Below are 21,694 nucleotides of genomic sequence, written 5' to 3'. Positions count from 1 at the left end.
CAAACTATTAAGTGGTAGACCCCATTTGTGGGCTGCAGACCACACACAGAACCTCTCTGTTCAACGTTCACCTGGATAAGATCACCTACAGTATACTAGAGTCCATTCAAGGCCACCTACTGCCCTGAAGTCCTGCCCCTTGCCTCCAGCACTGCTATCTCTGGAAAAATCAGTCTGTCTCTGGCAGCACATTCCTGCACTTAATAGGCACATGTGTTAGCCAGGGAGGACAAGAAGACTCTGTCTACTCAAGGGACTCAAGAGTTTCTTTTGTTGTTTTTTTTTTTAAGGGTGCAGAAGTAATAATTTGTTTTCCCTTATAGAGTCATGGACTAGTTCTTCTAAACTTCCAAATTTGAAAGAGAATGTGGAAGTCATCCACCCAGCTCTTTCATTTTAGAGATGAGGAATCTAAGCTAAATGATTTGCATAGGACCACAAAAATGAGTGAAGGACTTCTGAGGTCCAGGACCAGTCTTCTGACTCTAACCTAGTGCTCTGCCCACCACCCCTTTCTAAGAATTCCCTCCCTGCCTCAGTGGCAGATGGCCTCATGGAGGAGCTCTGAGGCTCACTCACGTGATGACGGGGAAAATCTCCCATACAGATTCCTTGGGGAATGGAACTTAGCCAGAGGTACAAAGGAGGAGGAGACCATCGCACTCTTTGTTGTATACCTTTCAGCATCATTTTAATATTTATATTTTATAGCTTTTCATTAAAAAAAAATCATAGTGTCTTTGGCATATCATAGAGCTCCGCCCTTTGGTGTCTGAGTCTGGAGAGAATCACAGACTGTATTCAGACACAACATTTTGCACTTCAATTACAGGCTGCACAACTCCTGAAGAAAACTCACCTCGTTGCTGGGTGGCACTAGCTGATAACAGTGTTCTCTCTGACAAGTGTGCTCAAAAATGTTTTTTCAGAGCTAATTGAAATTTGCAATCAAAGCAGGGATGCATTTTGGCTAACTAATGTGCATATAATTTAGAATCATAGGAGTAGATGCCAGAATAAACTCCTCCAGTCTCTGATCCAAATCATCGGTGATTTTCTTCCCTCCGTCTGTAAAAGAATAACTGGTTCTCATAATGAGAACCTAGTGACAGGATAAGATCCTGAAGAGCCTTATGAATCAAAGAGAGAATGATATTAGAGTAAGTGAGTTAGATTCTGGTTTATGACTGACCTTCTATTTAATAGGGCAGTCTTCTACTCAAAGGTCTGAAGCTTAGCACTAGGTACTAGAGATGAAAAGATGTAAAACCAGGGCTGGCCTCCAAGAAGTTAGCATATATTAAAAAATAAAAAGATACCATGAAGCTGAAACCTTGAAAATGCTGAATGGGAGATTCAAAGAAATATTCTGCAGGAGTTCTTGAGCATAATCACAAGAGCTAGACCCCCATCAGGGGGAGGGCTCGAGCTGGCACTTAAAGGAAAATGGATGCAGAGTGAGAAGCAGGGTTTCTGAGGCTGCCTTAACAACTGAGTGGCCTAGCACAAAAGCAATGTATTCTCTTATGGTTCTAGAGCCAGAAGTCCAAAATTGAGGTACTGGAAGAACCACGTGGGTTCTGGAGCCACAGGGGAGATTGCATTTGTATTAGCTAAGGTTGCTATAATAAAATACCGTAAATTCAGTAGAGGTTGGGAAGTCCAATATCAAGGTGCTGATAGATTCGATTCCTGGTGAGAATCTGCTTTCTGGCTTAGAGACAACTGCCTTCTGGCTGTGTGCTCACATGGCCCTTCTCCCATGTGTGAGAATGAGCTCTGGTGTCTTTTGTCTTCTTACTAGTGTGCTCTTATAAGAAAAAAAAAAAAAAAAAAAGGCACTACCGTCAGGACCTCGTCTAAACCTAATTACCTCCTAAAGACCCGCATCTCAATACCATCATGTTGAGGGTCAAGGCTACGGCATATGCACTGGTTGGCGGGGAGACACAAACATGCAGCCCATAATGGCATGACTTGCCTCTTCCAATTTCTTGTAGCATTTGGCATTCCTTGGCTTTTAGCCACATCACTCCAACCTCTGCCTCGGTTCACATCGCCATTTCCTCCATGTCTGTATTTTCCTCTGTGTGCTTCCTATAAGGACACTGGTCATAGCATTTAGGGCCAACTTGGATAGTTCAGGATGACCTCCTCATCGCAAGATCCTTAAATTAATTACAGCTGCAAAGCTTCTCTTGCCAAGTAAGGTAATATTCACAGGTTCCAAGGATTAGCCTGTGGACATGTCACTAGGGAGGTGGGGACAGCATTCAACCCACTAACCCGGCAAAAGGAACCACTAAGCCAGAGATGTGCCAGGGATGTGCCCCCTCCAGTGTGGAACAGAGAGAAGGTGGCTTTAGTTGCGGGGCGGGATTGTGTACAGATGTGAAGGGAGACACAACTGCATTTGATCACGGGGTCAGCATGGACAGGACTTCAGGAGAACATCAGATTATCTAGAGAAGTCTTTTGTTTTGCCTCTTTCCTGTTCTTATACTGTCATTTCTGGGCCATTAGTATTTTAATGCCACCATATCACTGAGGTAGATTTAGACTCTCCCCTTCCTAGAAAAGGACTGTGGAATCCGTTCAGTTCATATTTGCATGGATAGCTTCTAGAAGAAACTTCAGTAACTGCATAGCCTACTGGCTATGTTCCCAACAAAAGCTGGTAGGTTAGCTTCAACTTCCATTTATCCTGCACTCTGGCTGATGCCAACCATAAATAAATAAATTGGGCTTCCTTAAGGCACCCCATGTAGTGTCTATCAAAGTAATGTTTCTCAAACCCACCAGCATATATTTGCTGAGCTTGTCTTCCTGGGATTGCTTAACAGCACAAACAGGTCAGCAACTTTCAGAAGGGTTTCAAGAGTTCAATTTCTCCTACTCTTCAGGGTGGAATGTAGCTGACGGTCTATCGTTTGTGGACGTGGAGAGTAACAAAGAGGCCCCAACAACTCAAACATGTCATTTTAGCTGACGTCTTCACCTCTTTCTTCTATCAAACGTTTGTTTGCTTTTTTCCTTCCAATACTTCGAGTGGAAATATAATGAGAATTGAGCCTTGTATCTTGCCCCTCCCTACTTTCAGAGTATCATGTGCAGCGTGACTTGTTTATGTATGACTGAAAGGTAAGCAATAAGACATAAAAGGCCCAGAAAATGAGAATCTGGAAAACTAAGCCAGAAGTGAATTATTTTTCTCTATTGGGCCCACCAGAAAACCAAAAAACAAAGAAACAGCTCTAGGCAGACACCTCAGGGATCCTAAGGCCACGTCCCTCATGTATGTTATTCTCGCCCCTGAGTTCACAGAAGTCAGCTTATGGAGGTTTGTTTCAATAGCAACCATTTGTACACAAGACACCTGGAACTTGAATGGACTTGTAAGAAACTTTCTAGTACCTAAAGAAATCCGGTGTTTTCCAAATACGTGGTTACCACTGATGAGCTGTGTTGACTCTGAACAAGTTGGTTAATGTCTCTGAGCCATGTTTTTCACCAAACGTGTAGAAAAGAATACAGACCTCACTGGGTTGTTTTGAGACTCCAAGGGATAGTATGAAAGGATAGTACGAGCTGTAAAAATGCTAACCGAGAATTGATCATTTCTAGCGTCTGTTGCTAATACTTTTCCTCTCAGAGCAGCCCTGACAGAAGCAGCTGAGAGGAGGAAGTTGAGAAGCAGTCACCATGGGGTACTGCTTGAGGGCTCCAGGGCCTCCTCCTTATGGAAGTAAGGTGAATGGTTTATGTATCCAACACTAATACACCGCCTACTACATGCAGGCTTTCTTCTAATGAAGCAATTTGCACAGTCTTATAAGACACTAAGGCACAGAGGAGTTAAATAACTTGTCTGAGGCCACACTGTTGATAAGCGGCCCAAAATGTAAACTCAGGCCATCCAGCTCCCAAGAAAGTCCATGCTTGTTGCCTGTCATCTTTTGTGACCATCCCAGAACAACTGACACAATCATGACATTCTCAAGTGCCTCCTCCTCGACGGGTCTTCCTCGCGGTGTTTATACAGCTCGTACTTACAAAAGGTGGCTGTCAAATCGCAACGTCTCTAAGGACATGATTATTTAAGAGGAAGAAGTAGGACTAAGCATTTTCAATACCCAGATGGCTAAAAATATAAACACCTGAGCATTCACTTTTCACCCCGTGGCATATTCTCTCCCATTCAGCCCCGTCTTATGGGTTCTGGCACCAAATGCAGACAGCCTGGGCTCCCTGAAGTACAGCATAATCTAATAACCTGCCTCAAGAAACTCTCATCGGGCGACCTTGAGAGAACTCAAACATCACCCCAGATTGGACCAGGGGTAGGACTGGGACAAGAGCAAATTGCATAATTGTATGGAGACTACCTAGTCATGGCTCTCTCCATTTCAAATCCCCTACACTCATGAGTGAAGTGCTTGCCAAGTATTTTAAAAGGATTCCCTTTCTAATTTCTGGCTTATTGTATAGCAAATACTAACGACGCATAATGAAAGAAAGGAAGTATGCTCTCTTTACAATCTTCTCAACAGAGTCAATTTCTTAATTGTAGTGGTCTGCTCAGCTGTCCTGTCCGTTGTAGCTTCACAAATCCCTGCCCAGGGACTTTTAATAACAGCTTCTCAAAACATATCGATTGAAGAAGTAAAACCTGGGCATGTAGGACTCTTTCAATAAAGACAAAACTTATTCACTCATCTTTGTCTAGTCAGTCTGGCCTCTGAAAAGTGTTATTTTGAAAGTTCTAGGAAGGAAATGTAAGGGGGCAGTGGGAAGAAGACGAGAGGAAATTACTCATATTTTACACGTTCAGAAATAGCAATTCTCTCTCCCACGTAGGTATCCCTTCACCTACTTAATATATCTACAGAGCTTTGAAAATAGTCATCTTTCAACCTAGCGACTGCATGCGTATTCATTCAGTAATCCACACTTACCTAATGCCTACCATGTGCCAGCCTGGGTATTTCATATTTATTGTTTCATGTAGTTCTCCAAAGTAGGCTCAATGATCCTAATTTCACAGCTGAAGAACAGAGACTCAGAGGTTTTATAGACCATGGCAAGGTCACCCGGCTAGCAAACAGCAGAGCCAGTGTGAATACGGGTCAGTTCCGACAAAGACAATCTTTGCTTCTGTTCCATACTTTCCACCAGAGTGCTTGTCCAGAGACCAGAGGCATAGAGAGCATTTAGGGATTTCATCGTTTGCCAGAAGAAACTCAATGCAGAGGCCTCTGTCCATTTTTGAAGATCCTCCCGATATGTCACTGGGGAGAGGGAGCTCAGGAATTTGGGAGCCTTTTGCTCCCATTTCCCATGTATACCTGGGCATATATTCTAAGCTACCCTGATGGATATTTGCTGCCGGCATTCAGTAATTTGTATCTGCCAAGTGCAAAGCCTTGTGCTGGGTGCTGTGAGGACTAAAAAGATGTGTAAGAAGAAACCCAGGGCTCTGAAAACTATACACTCTCTCAACCAATGAATTAATCAAAAGTGGCTTATCTACATGGGGAGAGAAAGGGGCAGTGTGTAGCCTGACATTAGTCAAGCTCAAGGTTCCCAGACCGAACATACGTGAAGGCCTCTCTCAAATCTTGTCTAGAAGCCTGGTAAAGCTGGGGTGCCCTCTTTCTCTGTTCCTCTTCTCTCATGAATGAGCTCTAACCCGACTTTCATACCTACCTCACCCACTAGACAATGCCACCAATGACCTCCACAATCAACAGTCATTCTCAGGCTTCAATTTATGTGATGTCAGCAGCCATTAAAAGTAAATGAAGGGGCACCTGGGTGGCTCAGTCAGTTAAGTGCCCAAGCCTGCTTCAGATTCTGTGTCTCCCCCTGTCTCTCTGCCCCTCCCCGGCTCGCTCTCTGTCTCTGTCTCCCAAAATAAAATAAAGACATAAAAAAAAATTTTTTTTAATAAAAATAAAAATAAAAGTAAATGAATTAAGGGCACCTGGGTAGCTCACTCAGTTAAGCGTCCAACTTCAGGTCAGTTTGTGAGGTCCAGCCCCGCATCAGACTTGTGCTGACAGCTCAGAGCCTGGAGCCTGCTTCAGATTTTGTGTCTCCCTCTTTCTCTGCCCCTCCCCCACTCACTCTCTGTCTTGCTCTCTCTTGAAAATAAATAAACATTAAAATTTTTTTCAATAAATTAGGTGAATTAAAGTACTGCACTTCAACATAGATTGCATGTGTCTCAGCAATGAGCTACAGTGAGCAGATGTTATTTTTATAAAAGTTATTTTTAAAGTGTTACAGCAATAAATGAAGATTCTTTTCCAGAAAAATCACCAAATTCAAAAACGGTTTCCTATGGATCAGTCTAGCTAAAGGGGTAGCTGACACAAAGCCTGAGACGGGGAATGAACACCAAAGCAAAGACTGACGTGGAACACTGTATAAATAGGGTAGGAGTGAGACAGTCAGCTGGCAGCTTCCGCACGGTGAACAGGTTCCTAGCCTATCGGTAAAGGCATGGTCTCTGAAGGATGCTCTGCTCTTCTTCAGAGACCCATTCCTTCTATAGACTATCAGCACTCTGGAAACAAGACCATTGCAGTCCTGGCTCTGGAGCTGGTCTGGGTTCAAAGGGAGCTGATGGTAAGAGTTTCTTAAATTTACAGAGGATCTTTCTCCAAAGAGTTCAACAGTCTTTTAGTCCATAAGAACACTCCATTTTCTCTCACAACAACCCTGCAAAGGAAGCGGGAGGAGAGTTTTGTTGCCATTTTACTCATCAAGAACTGGGGCAAACTTCGCTCGCCTCAAGTTCCTGCAACTAGCAGAAGACAGAGACTTTTGCAGAGATGGCTTGATTTCGACGCTCTAATATCACTTCGGGGGACCAGTGTGGCACCCAGGCTGCCATTCACCCTGTCTATGGGAGCCAGACCTAAAAGCAAGGCGCTCCTTCCCACTGAACTCGGACTCAACAGCAGAATCCTTCTCAACACAATGCCCTAAGCAGCTACGACCAATGGATAGTGCTGGTGTAGGAAGAGACAAAAAACATTTATACCCAGAAAGGACAATCCTCAGCAGAATGGAATAGCATTAAGAATTTACCAACTCTTTTCACTTGTTGTAAGTATGGATTATGCCAGGTATTGAAGATATCAAATGCAACTTCTGTATTAAATATCCCATTACATTCTTCTCTATAAGCATTCTGTTAATGTGTATAAAGAAAGGCACTTTGGGGCGCCTGGGTGGCTCAGTCAGTTGGGCAGCCGACTTCGGCTCAGGTCATGATCTCATGGTTTGTGGGTTCGAGGCCCACATCAGGCTCTGTGCTGACAGCTAGCTCAGAGCCTGGAACCTGTTTCAGATTCTGTATCTCCCTTTCTCTCTGACCCTCCCCTGCTCACGCTGTCTCTCTCTCTCAGAAATAAATAAAACATTTAAAAAATTAGAAAAAGAAAGGCATTTTTTATTTTAAGTGTATATGTTCATATGTACATCGTATACTTCTGTGGGCTTTTGTACACTCAAGAGCTATAGGTAGGCACCTGTACAACACCAATAGAAGTTTCTTGGCCAAAAAGCAGACCTATTCACTAAGAGCAGATCCCTAGATAGGGCAGGGTGAGTAGCAGAGAAAGAACATGGGGAAGCAAACTCCGGATGACACTCTAAACCATAATTCCAAAGCACATGAGAAAAACTAGCATTATAGTAGGTCAAATTCAGTCAACATCAAACTTCTACACCACTCCCCCATCAAATGAAACGAATAGAACAAGCTAATAGTGACTTTAAACTGGAGCTTTAAAAAAGCATCCAGGGGCGCCTGGGTGGCTCAGTCAGCTAAGCACCTGACTTCAGCTCAGGTCTGATCTTGTGGCTCTTGAGTTCGAGCCCCACGTCAGGCTCTGTGCTGACAGCTCAGATCCTGGAGTCTGCTTCAGATTGTATGTCTCTTTCTCTCTCTTCCTCTCCTCTGCCAATGCTCTGTCTCTCTGTCTTTCTCTCAAAAATAACACTTAAAATTTTTTTAAATTAAAAAAATTAAAAAGTAGGTTGTTGCACAGATTATCAGATTTCAAAATTCTTTTTTTAAGTCTTTTTATTTTGAGAGAGAGAGCACCTCTCCTCTTACTCTTTATGGCATAAGCTCAAAAGAGTTCTTTGAAAACCAAAATTAATCAATTCAAATAACACACCAAGAGAAATTTCTATGGTATTCAGTCATAGGATTTCACTGCACTGTTCCAGTTCCCATGGTGTTATAAGCACTGGATGCTGAAATGAATCCTGTTCTTAGGACGCCTGGGTGGCTCAGTCAGTTAAGCATCAAATTCTTGATTTCGGCTCAGGTCATGATCTCATATTTGTGGGATTGAGCCCTGCGTTGGGCTCTGCACTGACAGCATGGAGCTTGCTTGGGATTCTCTCTCTCCTCTCTCTCTGCCTCTCCCCTGCTCCTTCTCCCTCTCTCTCCATAAATAAATGAGCTTTAAAAATAAATAAATGAGTGAATCGTGTTCTTTCTCCTTATCCAAGAAGGAGATATCAATGGATGCTACTAGGTACAAAAGGTGAGAGAAAGATCATATATTCAACCCTAATCCCAATCAGAATTTCGGCCAGGGAGAGAAACACCCTCCCACTCTCCCACCCCCATGGAAAGCTGGCAAGAAGGGTGAGCATACAGCCACCCTTAAGAAACTAGAACTCCAAAAGGATCCATGATGCACTAGCCAGGGACTAATTTTAGTCTTTTTATTTTTTATTTTTTTAAAGCAGAGACAGAAGTGATTACTGTGCTGAAAAAATTGTTCTTCCTAACCCCTCCCAGGAGATCTTGGTGGGCTCCCCGAATGTCCAGCCTCAGGCAAAATCTAATATGTCTAGAATCACGGATTCTAACGACATGAAGCAGCACCGCGAGGTGGCAAGCTCCACGGCCCAGGCAGTGTTCAGATGGAGAGACCCGTGATGATGTGTCATAAATGTGCGGACGTGCCTGCTGTGGGAGGTCGCCTGATTGGGGCTTCCAAATCTGGAACCAAGGACACTCTGGGCCAATTTCTAGGCCAGCGCTTCCCATGAGGGAAAGACAATGCCAACACAACCAGTAGATGCTGATAAAGGCTCAGAGACCATTTTGGTTGTGAAGCCACAACTTCTTGACAGCCCACTCTCTCTCTACTGAACTAAAGACTAGAATTATAATGATTCATCTGCACTTACCGCTGCTAACCTAAAACCAGCAAATTCTGCCAACAGAGATTTATTAGAAAGTAAACCAAGAAACAAAATGTAATTACAGCTGACAGTTATTTAGGAGTTAATTATTCAGTTCTTTGTTTCACTTCTTTCTTCTTCCTATTTAGTTCCTTTTGACTAGTGCTCTGTGGATTTGATTCCCACATCCAGTGGAGAAATAAAGGAGGTGAGACTCAAAGTCACCAGCAGGGCAATCTGTGGTTGGAAGCGGTCGTAAATGGAAGTGGTCGTAAAGGGAAGGAAGAGGAGGGCAGGGGGATATTAAACTTACTGGAAAAGTGACTGTGACTGTGGTTTTCTTTTGTTTTGGTTAGTAGGGTACAAAGGCAAGTGTGGGCTCTGGAGTCAGAGTGAGCTGTGGTTTCTTATCCTGCTACTCACTAGCTGTGTATCCTTAGGCAAATAACTCAGTTGGTCTGACTCAGCATCCTCATGGAGAGAACAGAGATATTAATATCTGTGTTGGAGGGCAGTTGTGGGGATTGGATGAAATAATTCAAAGAGCCAAATACAGTTCCTTCCCATCTGGTGAGCACTCAAGCTCAAGCATTATTAAAATTACCTGAAGTTTGGGGCATCTGGGTGGCTCAGTCAGTTAAGTCCAACTCTTGATTTTGGCTCAGGTCATGATTCCACAGTTTGTGAGATCGAGCCCTGTATCAGGCTCTGATCCTATAACAGGAGCCTGCTTGGGATTCTCTCTCTCCCTTTCTCTCTGCCCCTCCCCTGCTTATGTGTGCAAGCTCTCTCTCTCTCTCAAAACAAATACTTTAAGAAATTATCTAAAGTTTACTTTTCTCATATAATTAAGGTATGACTGAAAGCAAATGCTCTTATACTGAGTAGTTTGAGTTCCCAAGTAAATGTACACGTGTTAATCTGCAAATTTCTTGGTATATACTTGCATCTTAAAATTTGCATTGGTTAAACTTTACCTGTCGACTTCCCTGCTTGGAGGAGCAGCTACTTGTGCTCCTTGAAGGTGACACCAGTTTTTGGGACACGCCAAGGTTCTTCTCATCACTCATCCTGAACAGCAGATCCCTTGGCCTCAGTGCAGATCAAAATGCCATCCGAAGACAATGGAGTAGAGAGCACGGAAGTCCCGCACAGGCAGGTGGCTGAGTTCTTATCCAATATGTTTTAAAAGCATTTTGGATGACCCAGAGGAAATCTCTAAAAGCAAAAGAAAAGGATTACAGAGAAGGTCAGAGGCATCAGGCACCATCTACGATTAGCCACCGATTGTCTGCAAGTGTTTTGTCTACGCGACAGATTACAGAGCCATGATGCTTATTTATATCAGGAGCTGTGAAAGAAAAGATGTTTTACACCCATCTTCTATAGGAAATTATGTATAGGTGGTTTTTCACGTAGCTTTGCAAGATCACAGAATTAAGAACACTAGTAAGAAACACCTGAGTCCACACACACACAAAATCAGTATATAAAAACCATCCCAAACCACAGCTAAGCATCATTTTTTTTACAGAAAATAGCTAGGGGCTGGAAGAAACTGGAACCCTCAGGCATCACTAGTAGGAATAGAAAGTGGTACAGCAGAGCCAGAAGCAGTTTGGTGGTTTTTTAAAAAGTTAAACACAATCATCTGATCCGGCAAGTCTACTCCTAGGCACATACATCAAAGAACCGAAAACAGGTGTTCAAACAAAAACTTGTACAAAAATGTCCATAGCAATGCTACCAGCAATAGCCAAAGGTAGAAAAAACCCAATGTCCATCGACTGACAAATGGATAAACTACATATGGTATATGATATGGTCTGAATTTTGGGTCCCTCCCACCAAAATCCCTATGTTAAAAATCCTAAACCCAACATGATGCTATTAGGAGGTGGGGCCTTTAGTGGGCAGCTAGGGCCTGAAGACATGGCCCTTATGGGTAGAATCAATGCCCTTATCAAAGAGACTACACTGAGCTCCCGAGTACCTTCCACCACTTGAGGATATAATAAGTCTACAACTTGAAGAGGTTTTGGGATCCCAGCCTCTAGAACTGTGGGGAATAAATTTCTGTTGCTTGTAAGCCACCCAGTCTGTAGTACTTTGTTATAGCAGCCCAAATGGACTAAGGCTATCTAACCATACAACAGAATATTACACAGGAATTAAAAGGAATGAAGTAGTGATACGTGATACAACATGGATGAACCTTGAAAACATTATGCTAAGGGAAAGAAGCCAGACACAAAACACCACATACATATGTTTCTACTTATATGAGATACCCACTGTGGGCAAATCTTTAGAGGCAGAAGGTCAAGTAGTGGTTACCAGGGGCTGGGGGAATTGGGAAACAGGGTATGACTATGGGGTTTCCTTTTACGATGGTTAACGTTCTAGAACTAGATAATAGTGCTGGCTGCACAACACTGAGAATTATTAACGTCACTAAGTTGTATATTTGAAATTTTTTTTTCTTTTCTTTTTTGTCCTGCAATTCACATTAATTCTCACAGCTAGCTGCATTCTTCATCGACACATGAGCCGAGTGATCCACCACTGAGTCATAAAACTACTAGTTTTCATATACTTGAAAATGGTTAAAAGTTGATTTTATGTTATGTGCATTTTATACAATTTTTAAAAAAAGCTCTTTTTTGAGGGAATGGAGTGGAGGATTTGTTCTGCCAAAGGTTTTGGAGACATCTTCTCAAAACACTATTTACATCGTGTGACAAAACTGTAACAGCAAATAGAATTTCCTGTATCATCTATTACTATACTAGTAATTGAAACAATACTCATCTGTGGAGTTCACACTACTTATAGCCATGTCCTAGATAGAGTAAGAGTTTCCCATACACATGATCTCATTTAATCAACAGGCTGCTGGGAGGGGATAATCTCACTTTTCACAGTAAAGTGAACAAATCTTAAGCACACAGACATTTATCAGAAAAAAAAAACAAAAAACAAACCTGAGTCTCTGAGAAGTTACATAACTGGCCCAATCATGCAGCTGGCAGGAGACGGAATTCAGGCTAGATCCCAGGGCTTTAACCTTGCTGTTGGAAGTGAGTATGCTTTAACAGCCAGGCCTGGTGATAAGAGCTACTTACTGCCCAACTCTGCAACCTAGAGAACCGAGAAGCTGCTGAGAAAGACTTTGCAGGAAGTACATCATAAGCCAGCTCTGCAAAAGTATTGTCCCATTGCTTCTCACAGCACAGCACTAATCTCCAAGACGACAGAGTGTCTGCAGTGCGCAAGGGGACAGACCGGGGCAGAGGCAAGGACACCTCCTTATAAGTAGTTAGCTGGGTTGCCACCTGCCGCTCTTCAGGGATGAACCCCTTCATCCACAGCCCTGAGTTAAGGGTGACAAATATGTCTGGTTTTGCCTTCAGAAGGCCAGCCTTTTATTTGACACACGAATTTCAAATAAACTGTACAATTTTCCCAGACACGTTAACAACAATTTAAAAAAGTACATCCAATCTCTGGTCCCTATGTTCACATAGTCTAATTTTTAAAAGAAAGGTGTTACATAATTGTCTAGGACTCAGCTAGATATATCAAATCTTTGGTTAATTATTAAGTACTCAATCTCCTGTGCCTTTCATTAACACTAAGTGCTTTAAAAATGAGTACGCTAATAAGCACCTGGTGTCATACGGAAGTGTTGAATCACTAAATTGTATACCTGAAACTAATATTACACACTGTCTGTTAACCAACTGGAATTTAAATAAAAGCTCTTGAAAAACAAATATGTTTGGGCACCTGGGTGGCTCAGTCAGTTAAGCACCTGAATTTGATCTTGCCCTCTGTGATTTCGAGCCCCACGTCGGGCTCTGTGCTGACAACTTGGAGCCCGGAGCCTGCTTCGGATTCTGTGCCTTCCTCTCTATCTGTCCCTCCCCTGCTCACACTGTCTCTCTCTCGCTCCCTCTCAAAACTAAGATAAACAATAAAAACCTTTTTAAAGGAGTATGCTAAAGCCATCCACTACAACCAACACAATGAGAAATATCAACATCTCAGAAAATAAAATTAAGGTACCTGTAGCTGTAGAACCCAATCCCAAGTTTCGTAGAAACTCCCAAATCTCTGTATTCATTATTTGTTGGATCCAGCAATTACTAAGACTAAAACCAAACCAACCCAAGCTTTACTTGTGGGGCATGACTAATTCAAGTCAGAAGCCAATGCAGTCGAGTTCAAAACTGCCAAGAAAGGCTCTACAGATATATTAATAGTTTAATAGCATGCTGGCTGTTGCTGTTTAAGAAAGAGGAGGGGGGAAAAAAGCCATGACGGGAACCCCAAACGATGAACTGTGTGTGGGGGCAGCCATTGCCATGACAACTGATTCCACAGTGGATTGGGAATACCAACCAAGGGTTTCTGTTTGTGTGTGGCAGTCTCTTGTTGTGTTTTAAAAAGCTGAGGTTCTGACAGGGAGAGCAGTGCAGGATGGGGGTCCCTGTATAACAGGTGCAGAAAGAACAGAAAGGAGTCCTCAGGCAATAAAGAGTCACAAGAATTCTGAAACTGCCAAATTAGAAATACAATAACCCTGTTCCAGAGGCAACTGATAGAAAGGGTCATCTCTGTCTCTCAGCTCTGCCAAATTTCACCTTGGAGGAAAGAGCTACCAGGGCCAGGGCTGTGAGCAAACCACACCCCACACTTGTTTAAGCTGGTAAACAAGAGGTAAAGCCTCTCCCCAAGTACAGAAACCCTTTGTGGTGCCTCCTCTTCTCCCTCAGGGAAATAAGAGGGCGGGACTCCAGCCCCTCCCACATCCATCCAGAGTGAGTCTGGGATTATCACCTTGAGAAATATGTCGTGTTTCCTCAGCTGGAAACTTCATGCCTCACCTCCTCAGAAATTCAGTGAAAACCACTAGTTAAAATTCAGTTCACTTACAGCTTAAAGGGCAAAAGAGGTCAAATTCTGGGGAAGGGATATACTTAAAACATGGTAGGTCAAAGTGTGAAGGCAACAGAGGCACAAGACGAAGGTGCCCTCGGAGCAAAGTGGTCATGTGGAATGAGGTCGTTATTGTGTCCGCCTAGGGGACCTCAAGGGCTGGCCTGGGTCATCAGAGGGAAGACCTTGATGCGAGTTCCAAGACAGAGGACCTTAACAAAGAGGGGTCGCACAGAAGGTTGGTGTCTCTAGTCCAGCTAGCTGACTTCACAGTGCTGACCTAGTAAAATGGGGAAGACAGATATTGGTTAGGGGCTGCTGATTCAGGGGTGTATGAATGATGAGCTGGATACCTATGAAAAAGCTTTGGTGCTTCCATCTCTCCAGGACCCTTCCATGGAACACCTCTGACTGAAGGGGTCTGTATAACATATAATAGTTTCCCTGCTCATATGCTGTGGATAATTGAAGGATAATAATTTCCTCCCTTATTATTATTTTTTTTTACTGAGGCATAACTTTCATACAGTAAAGTGAACAAATCTTAACCACAAAGACAGGCCTATGAAATTTTACATTTGAAATAATCATCACCAAGATCCAAGAAATAGAACATGTGCAGGGGCTCCTGGGTGGGTGGCTCAGTCAGTTAAGTGTCTGACTTCAGCTCAGGTCATGATCTCCCATGATCTCCAGGTTCCTGAATTCCAGCCCCACATCAGGTTCCAACTGACAGTGCAGAGCCTGCTTAGGACACTCTCTCTCTCTCTCTCTGTGTCTCCCACTTGCATGCGCTCTCTTTCAAAATAAATAAGTAAACTTAAAAAAAAATAAATAAAAAGAATGTGTGCAGCCTCCTCAGAAGTTCCCCCTGTCCCTTGGACATTGATCTGACAGGTAGGGGGGCCAATCCTCCTGCTGAATGCTATGTACCTGCCCCAAATAAGCCTCTCTGGCAAGTACCTGTCTGTGCCCCAGGGACAGACAGCTGAGACTTCTGTCTATTCCCCAGGGAGGCACTGCTGGGACTTCCCGAACTTACAGGAACAGCTTGTGTGCCTTCTAATACACGTGTGGTATGTGACAGATTTCAGTTTGGGACCTGCTTTCCTTTCAACAAACCACCTGTTGCCAAATCCAACAGGTACAAAAAGCTCAGTGCACTTAGGTCAATTAGAAAACGNTAAAAAGAATGTGTGCAGCCTCCTCAGAAGTTCCCCCTGTCCCTTGGACATTGATCTGACAGGTAGGGGGGCCAATCCTCCTGCTGAATGCTATGTACCTGCCCCAAATAAGCCTCTCTGGCAAGTACCTGTCTGTGCCCCAGGGACAGACAGCTGAGACTTCTGTCTATTCCCCAGGGAGGCACTGCTGGGACTTCCCGAACTTACAGGAACAGCTTGTGTGCCTTCTAATACACGTGTGGTATGTGACAGATTTCAGTTTGGGACCTGCTTTCCTTTCAACAAACCACCTGTTGCCAAATCCAACAGGTAACAAAAAGCTCAATGCACTTAGGTCAATTAGAAAACTTCCTTCTTGTGCTTCTGAGATGAGCTAGGTCCTTTCTCACCATTGCTACTCACCTTGGGAGCAGATGGGTCAGGCCCAGGGGAAAATGGCATCCCAACTAAAAGTCCAACAGGCATGAGACATGCAAGCATGGGACTTCCATTGGGGAGAAGAGAATTCTGATTTCTACCGAGAATGAGGAAGGATAAATGGCCAACACTGCCAAGCCTTTTGGCAACAAAGGCTGATTTTACGACTTAATTTGGCCATTTTCTCTTAAAAAAAAAAGAATACATAGTTTAGGAAAAGATGCAAAGGAGACGTATACACCAAGATGTATGTGTCTTGGAAAGAGCCAGACCTAGGTTTGAGTTGCTGCTCCCTTATTATAAACTCTGTGCACCCTGACATATGTAGTAACCTCTCTGATCTTTAGGGTTTTTATGGAGGAAATGGGGCATTGTGAGGATTACATGAAAAATGAGGACAAGATGTCTGATGTGGTCAGAATAGATACTCCACAGATGTTAGTTCCATTTCTTCCTCTCCTGACTTCCTAAAAGTGGCTTATACAGCACCAAATTAGATTCTATACTTCTCTTGCAACCAAAAACAAATAAGGACTGTATGGAATTTTAAAATATATTAACATTTCCCCAAATCCATAACACAAGCGTGAACAGATTTTTAAATCCTCAAAGCAGCCTGCTTACTTTGAAGAAGACAAAATTCAAAAAGATAAAAGCCACATTATTAAAAAAACAAAACAAAACAGGAAAACTACATTATTCATCATTGGCTTTCCAAGAAACCAACTTACTATTAACTAGTAGGTTTGAAACAGTGGCATATAACACAGCTATTTGTTATTCGATTAGGCCTGGGGGGTCTGCACTCACACACTTGGTCATGCTTGGCTGAGAAACAGCTTTTGCTTCCATCCTTGAAAACAATTCGCCTGAATACCAGATGGCATATAGTTCTAGTTAACTTAAAATTTTCCAGTAAAATATATAGAACCTCCTGAGTTAACACCAGAAAAATTCATAGTGGAATATCCATTTCTGGTCTTCCGGTCTTCTTTGATACAAGAAAATTATTCAAATTCTGGATGGGCATATTTTTAGAAATGAAGCCCGCTGAAACACCTTGATTTTCAAGATGTTACATGATCAACAGTAGGGCTTTGGTTACTTGGCTCTGAGATCCATAAATTGATCAGAGGTTTCTGGAAGTGGGCTCTAACCACAATGCCCTCAAATAGCTGATCGTGGACCTCTGTGTTTAATGCTGGCCACTCCGCCTTAACTACCTGGATGGCTGGCCTGATCCAGGGACGCCACTGACTGTCCCTGGGGGAGGGATGAGTACCGAGGCTCACAAGACAAACTCATCTCCAAAGAAGTCTGTCCTAGAGGGTTTTTCATTTAGAGTTGAAATCTGTCTCGCTAGGCCACGCTGTTCCTAGATCTGCCCTCTGCCACGACAGAGAGCAAGATGAACAGTTTCTTTTTCATCAACACCTGAATTGGAACCACCACCATCTCCACCCCACCCAGCAAACCATCTCCTCTTCAGAGCACACAGTCACATTTTCATCAGCCACTTCTTATGTGATCATTATGATCACAGACATCCAACTCTGATTACACTTCAGTTGGTCTGTGTTTCCCCAAAAATGGTGCCCAGATCCTACAACAAGCTCCAGGTGTGGTCTGGCGAAGAGCAGGGGAGAGGGGAGCACTCACCTCCCATGCCACGGGCACATAGCAACTGTTAACCAACGCCTGCGTGAGCCTTAGCTTTGGGAGTACCTACACCCCTCCCTAGCACTCACTGTCCTGATAGTGTCCTCCAGGACTCTGATGTGATAGGGATTGTGCAGAAGCTGGGCTTTTCTTTCTGAACAAGACTCCTTCCCTTTCTTTAGCTGAAATTTAGGCCTTGACTATTCTTTCTTATTTTTGCATATCCTCATATTAGTTTTGATTCATGATTCCAGTCTGTCAAGACATTTCCGGGGACCAGTTGCCATTCTGTGTACTTGGCTGGCTTTTCCTCTGTGGAAGCATTCACAGACTGCATAGGCATGTGAATTCTGTCTTCATCCGATCAATTATACCAGAAGATTTGCTAAGAAGAGCATGAAGGGCACTGAAATTCTCTCCATAGCTTGATGTTAATTTATCCCTGAATTCACATTTCTGGGTTCAAATGTGCCAACCTACTGTAATCCCCCTAACGGTACGGTCATGTCCAATTTCTCAAAGTGTCCAGATCCACCTTCTTCTGAGCCTCCTGGATTCTTGTTTAAAACGCAGATTTTGAAAGCTCTACATTAGATGGATCAAATCAGAGCACCGGGATGGGCCTGATAACCTGTGCAAGTAACCCATTCCTCGTGTGATTCTGGGCATGACATAGCCAATCGTCTTTAACCCTTCTTATTTTGCCCTGAGCCAATCTTTCTATTTGCATGTCTGTGATACAGCAGCGTAAATAGGAAGCCAAAACTCTCTTTTATTATCCTAGGCCTGTGGTTTTCAAGAAGTGGTCCTCAGATCAGCACCATCAGTGTCACCTGGGCTTGTTAGGAGGCAAATTCTCAGACCCTACAAGACCTGCAGGGTCAGGAGCGAAGGGTGGGACCCAGCAACCCATTCTTAGTAAGTTCTCTAGGTGATTTTGATACACAAATTTAAGACCCAGTGCCCTAGGTCAATATTCTACCCACAGCATCGATTCTTGAGGCCTCTGGTATATATTTGTCAGGGGACTGGAAAGGACCCTGAGCTCTCCCCTCTGAGGAAGATTCTGTCCTGTTGCTTTACTGTTCCTTTAAACCAGAGATGGCAAAGGCCAGATACATGTGCTTCCAGTCCCCATTCCCATGCTGAAGCACTATGGCAAATTTTCTTAATCAACCCATCATGAAGCTGAAGGATAGAGTGGGACAGATAGATCCTATCCTGCTAAGGCCCACATGGGCACGGTGGGGTCCGTGCATTCTATTCTCCTGATTAGGAGGATTCTCCTGATTAGGAGCCTTCGTTTTATGAGACACTAACTGCCGTCTGATCACAAAAGTCACCATAAAGGATCTGTCCTCGATCCTCAACACAAAATATCTACCCTGGAGGCTCTTGCCAAATATCATAACCTCGAATGTTCTACTGTCCAGACTCTATAGAGCAGTGGATTTCAACTCTGACTACACATTAGAATTATATGGGGAACTTTTAAAAATGTTGATGACCAGGCCCTATCCATGATCTAGTAGGGTGGGGCTAGACTTTGAAAGTCTTAAAACCTCCACAGGTGCCTCTGATGCAGATCCATAGCCGAGAGGCATCAGTGAAGATCTAAAAAGCCAACACAGAGCGTGCACATAGCTCATGCCATATCATCAGATAGAGAAGTTGGTCAAACAGCACCCTTCTCATCTCTGAAAAACTTCTTTGCCTCTGGGTTGTGCCGTTGGCCTACAATGAGAGAGATCAAATACACAAAAACAAACAAACAACTCACCCTATGATTTTGGGAAACTTCATAGAGTAGTGTAATAATTAAAGCCACAAGCTCTGGGTTCAAACTGCCTGGGTCTAAAGCCAACCCTACTAAGTGGCTTTCAGCAATTTTTTAGCCTCTCTATATCCTCGGCGTTCCACGTGACAAATAATGGAAGGATCTCCCCAAAAGGGCTGTTGAAGTGATTAGAGGAGCTAAGTGTACAGAAGCACTTGAAAGGTGACAATCTGTGTATGTATTTTGTTGTCACTCTCGTGCACAACATCACAGCAGCTGCTTTTCTCTTAGCATCAAAAAATAAAAAGGATAGTTATAAATATTCACATTCTGTGGGGCTCCTGGGTGGCTCAGTCAGTTGAACGTCCGACTTCAGCTCAGGTCATGATCTCACAGTTCATGAGTTCGAGCCCCGCATCCAGCTCTGTGCTGACAGCTCAGAGCCTGGAGCCTGCTTTGGATTCCGTGTCTCCCTCTCTCTCTCTCTGGCCCTCCCTCGCTCACACTCTGTCTCTCAAAAAATAAAATAAAACATTTAAAAAAATTTATAAATATCCACATTCCTACCATCCAACATTAATAGGTCTCCATCCTTTTTTATACTGTATTTTATTTCTATATCTACCATTCTCCTGACTTTTAAAAAACATAATCTAATAAATAATATCATACCATAAATTTCTTTCTCCAGGTGGCTTATTTTCACTCACAGTCATTACACCTGCACACACTCTAGTTCATTCCTGTAATATCGTTTCATGGTATGAGTCTCCTTGTTGAACTTACTCTTCCTTCCTTCTGATTCTTTGCTCTTAGAAACAGTACCATGATGGGCCCACCCCTTGTGAGGCTGTGGCGTGATTTTCTAGCAGTGGAACAACTGTATCATAATGGAGAGCTAGTTTCTGTCTCGCTGGGTGAATTGCTCCTCAAAATGGCCACGCCAACTCGTGCAGGGTTTCTTTTGAGGCACCTTTGTAAGACAATTTCCAGGTGTCGGTGCCACTCCTAAATGACAGGCGTGTTCTCTGCTTTTGGACCCTGGGAATTTATATATGAGAACATATCCGTCTTTTTCTGGGGTAGCAGGACAGACAGAGTCGGGTTAATGGCCCGCTGCTGCTGAACTCCGGTGGCGAAGGGGAGCATTTCTGTGTGCCAGGCTTACCTTATAGTCACTGCTCTAATTCTCCCAACCTCCCACTATTTGCCTGCGTAGTGTGTATATTCTTGGGAACCACTTCAAATACTTTATGAAATAAGACAACATTTATATTTAATTTTTTTAAGCTAGAAAGTTATACAAGCTGCTGTTGGCAAGATGTCCTGAGAGTGGGCAGTTTTCTACTCCGCTCTCTAGGATGCCTCCGTGTTCTCTTTCAGAGGAGCCCCAGCCTCAGCTTGACAGTCCAATTGCCTCCGAGATGCTTGGAACAAGTGAGAGGGGAGGGAGGGACAGACACACAGCAACCCCCAGCTCACGGGATCGGAAAGTAGCAGATCAAAGGTAGCTGTTGGTGAAAAAAGGGAAAAGGACAATTGGGGGAGATCCCAGTGGCCGTGGCTGTCACTCACGCTAGCCTTTCCAAAGTGTACAGATGGACAACTCAAAGCTGGCAGGATTTCTAGGAGAAAGCACTTGTGCACAGATACGGGGAAGGAGGTAAAGGTAACTGCCAAATGATTATTATGAAAATTCCATGTCCTACACCTACATGAATCCTATCATTTCCCAGAAGAGAAGCTGTTGACTCAGACCTTAGTTTTCTGCCTGGTTCACAAGATAGACACTTTCACGAATACTTCAAATACATTTTGGGAAGTCTGACGTCCTCATTAAAAAATGGGAAAGGAGCTTGCGACACGTAAGCACTCGTGTCTGGCAATACCAGCTGGATCCCTTGACGCCCAGGGCTTTGTTCCCAGGCAGAGGTCCAACTTATGGTTACACAGGGCCTCCACTCTTTTGTTGTTGTTAAATTTTTTTAATGTTTTACTTTTGAGAGAGTGAGACAGAGCATGAGCAGGGGAGGGGCAAAGACAGAGGGAGACACAGAATCCAAAGCAGGCTCCAGGCTCTGAGCTGTCAGCACAGAGCTGGACGCGGGGCTCGAACCCACGAATCGTGAGATCATGACCTGAGCCAAAATCGGACGCTTAACCAACTGAGCCACCCAGGTGCCCCACGAGGCCTCCACTCTTGGCACTTACCCCCTGGTCCCTAACCGCAGACTTCCCTCGGGATAGTTGCTTTTCCTGCTGGCACGACTTCATAAGGCTGTGTCCTCCTCACCAGCTACCATATTCTCACCTTTTTTCCTCTCAGGTGGTGCCACAGATGGTAGATCTCACCGATTGTTCCATCCCCTCCTTCCCAGGACAAGCTCCTGAGCTGAGGATGACCCTCCCCCAATCCTCACCTATCAACTGGTAGAAATAAGATCTATCCTATCTGTGATGTTTTTAATTTTTGATTTATTTTTACGATCCAGTAACCAAA

At 43.6% G+C, this 21,694-nt stretch overlaps 1 protein-coding gene and 1 pseudogene across 4 annotated transcripts in view; both read right to left on the bottom strand.

Moving 5' to 3' along the window:
- Positions 1–21,694, bottom strand: part of OSBPL3 (oxysterol binding protein like 3) — a 191,881-nt gene that overhangs the window by 82,016 nt on the left and 88,171 nt on the right. For all 4 annotated transcript variants that reach the window (XR_013337885.1, XM_077775315.1, XM_077775314.1 and 1 more), the window contains exon 2: positions 10,194–10,434. Coding sequence is in view for 3 of the 4 variants with exons in the window: in XM_077775315.1 (XP_077631441.1) it covers positions 10,194–10,286 (93 nt within the window). In the remaining variant the exon portion in view is untranslated. The remainder of the gene's footprint in view (positions 1–10,193; positions 10,435–21,694) is intronic.
- Positions 11,666–11,790, bottom strand: LOC144241049 (5.8S ribosomal RNA; annotated as a pseudogene).

The sequence above is a fragment of the Crocuta crocuta genome, unplaced genomic scaffold, assembly GCF_008692635.1.
Source record: "Crocuta crocuta isolate KB4526 unplaced genomic scaffold, BGI_CrCroc_1.0 scaffold197, whole genome shotgun sequence".
Taxonomy (NCBI): Eukaryota; Metazoa; Chordata; class Mammalia; order Carnivora; family Hyaenidae; genus Crocuta; species Crocuta crocuta.
The sequence above is the reverse complement of the archived record's forward strand: the minus strand, read 5'-3'. Positions and strand labels throughout refer to the sequence as shown.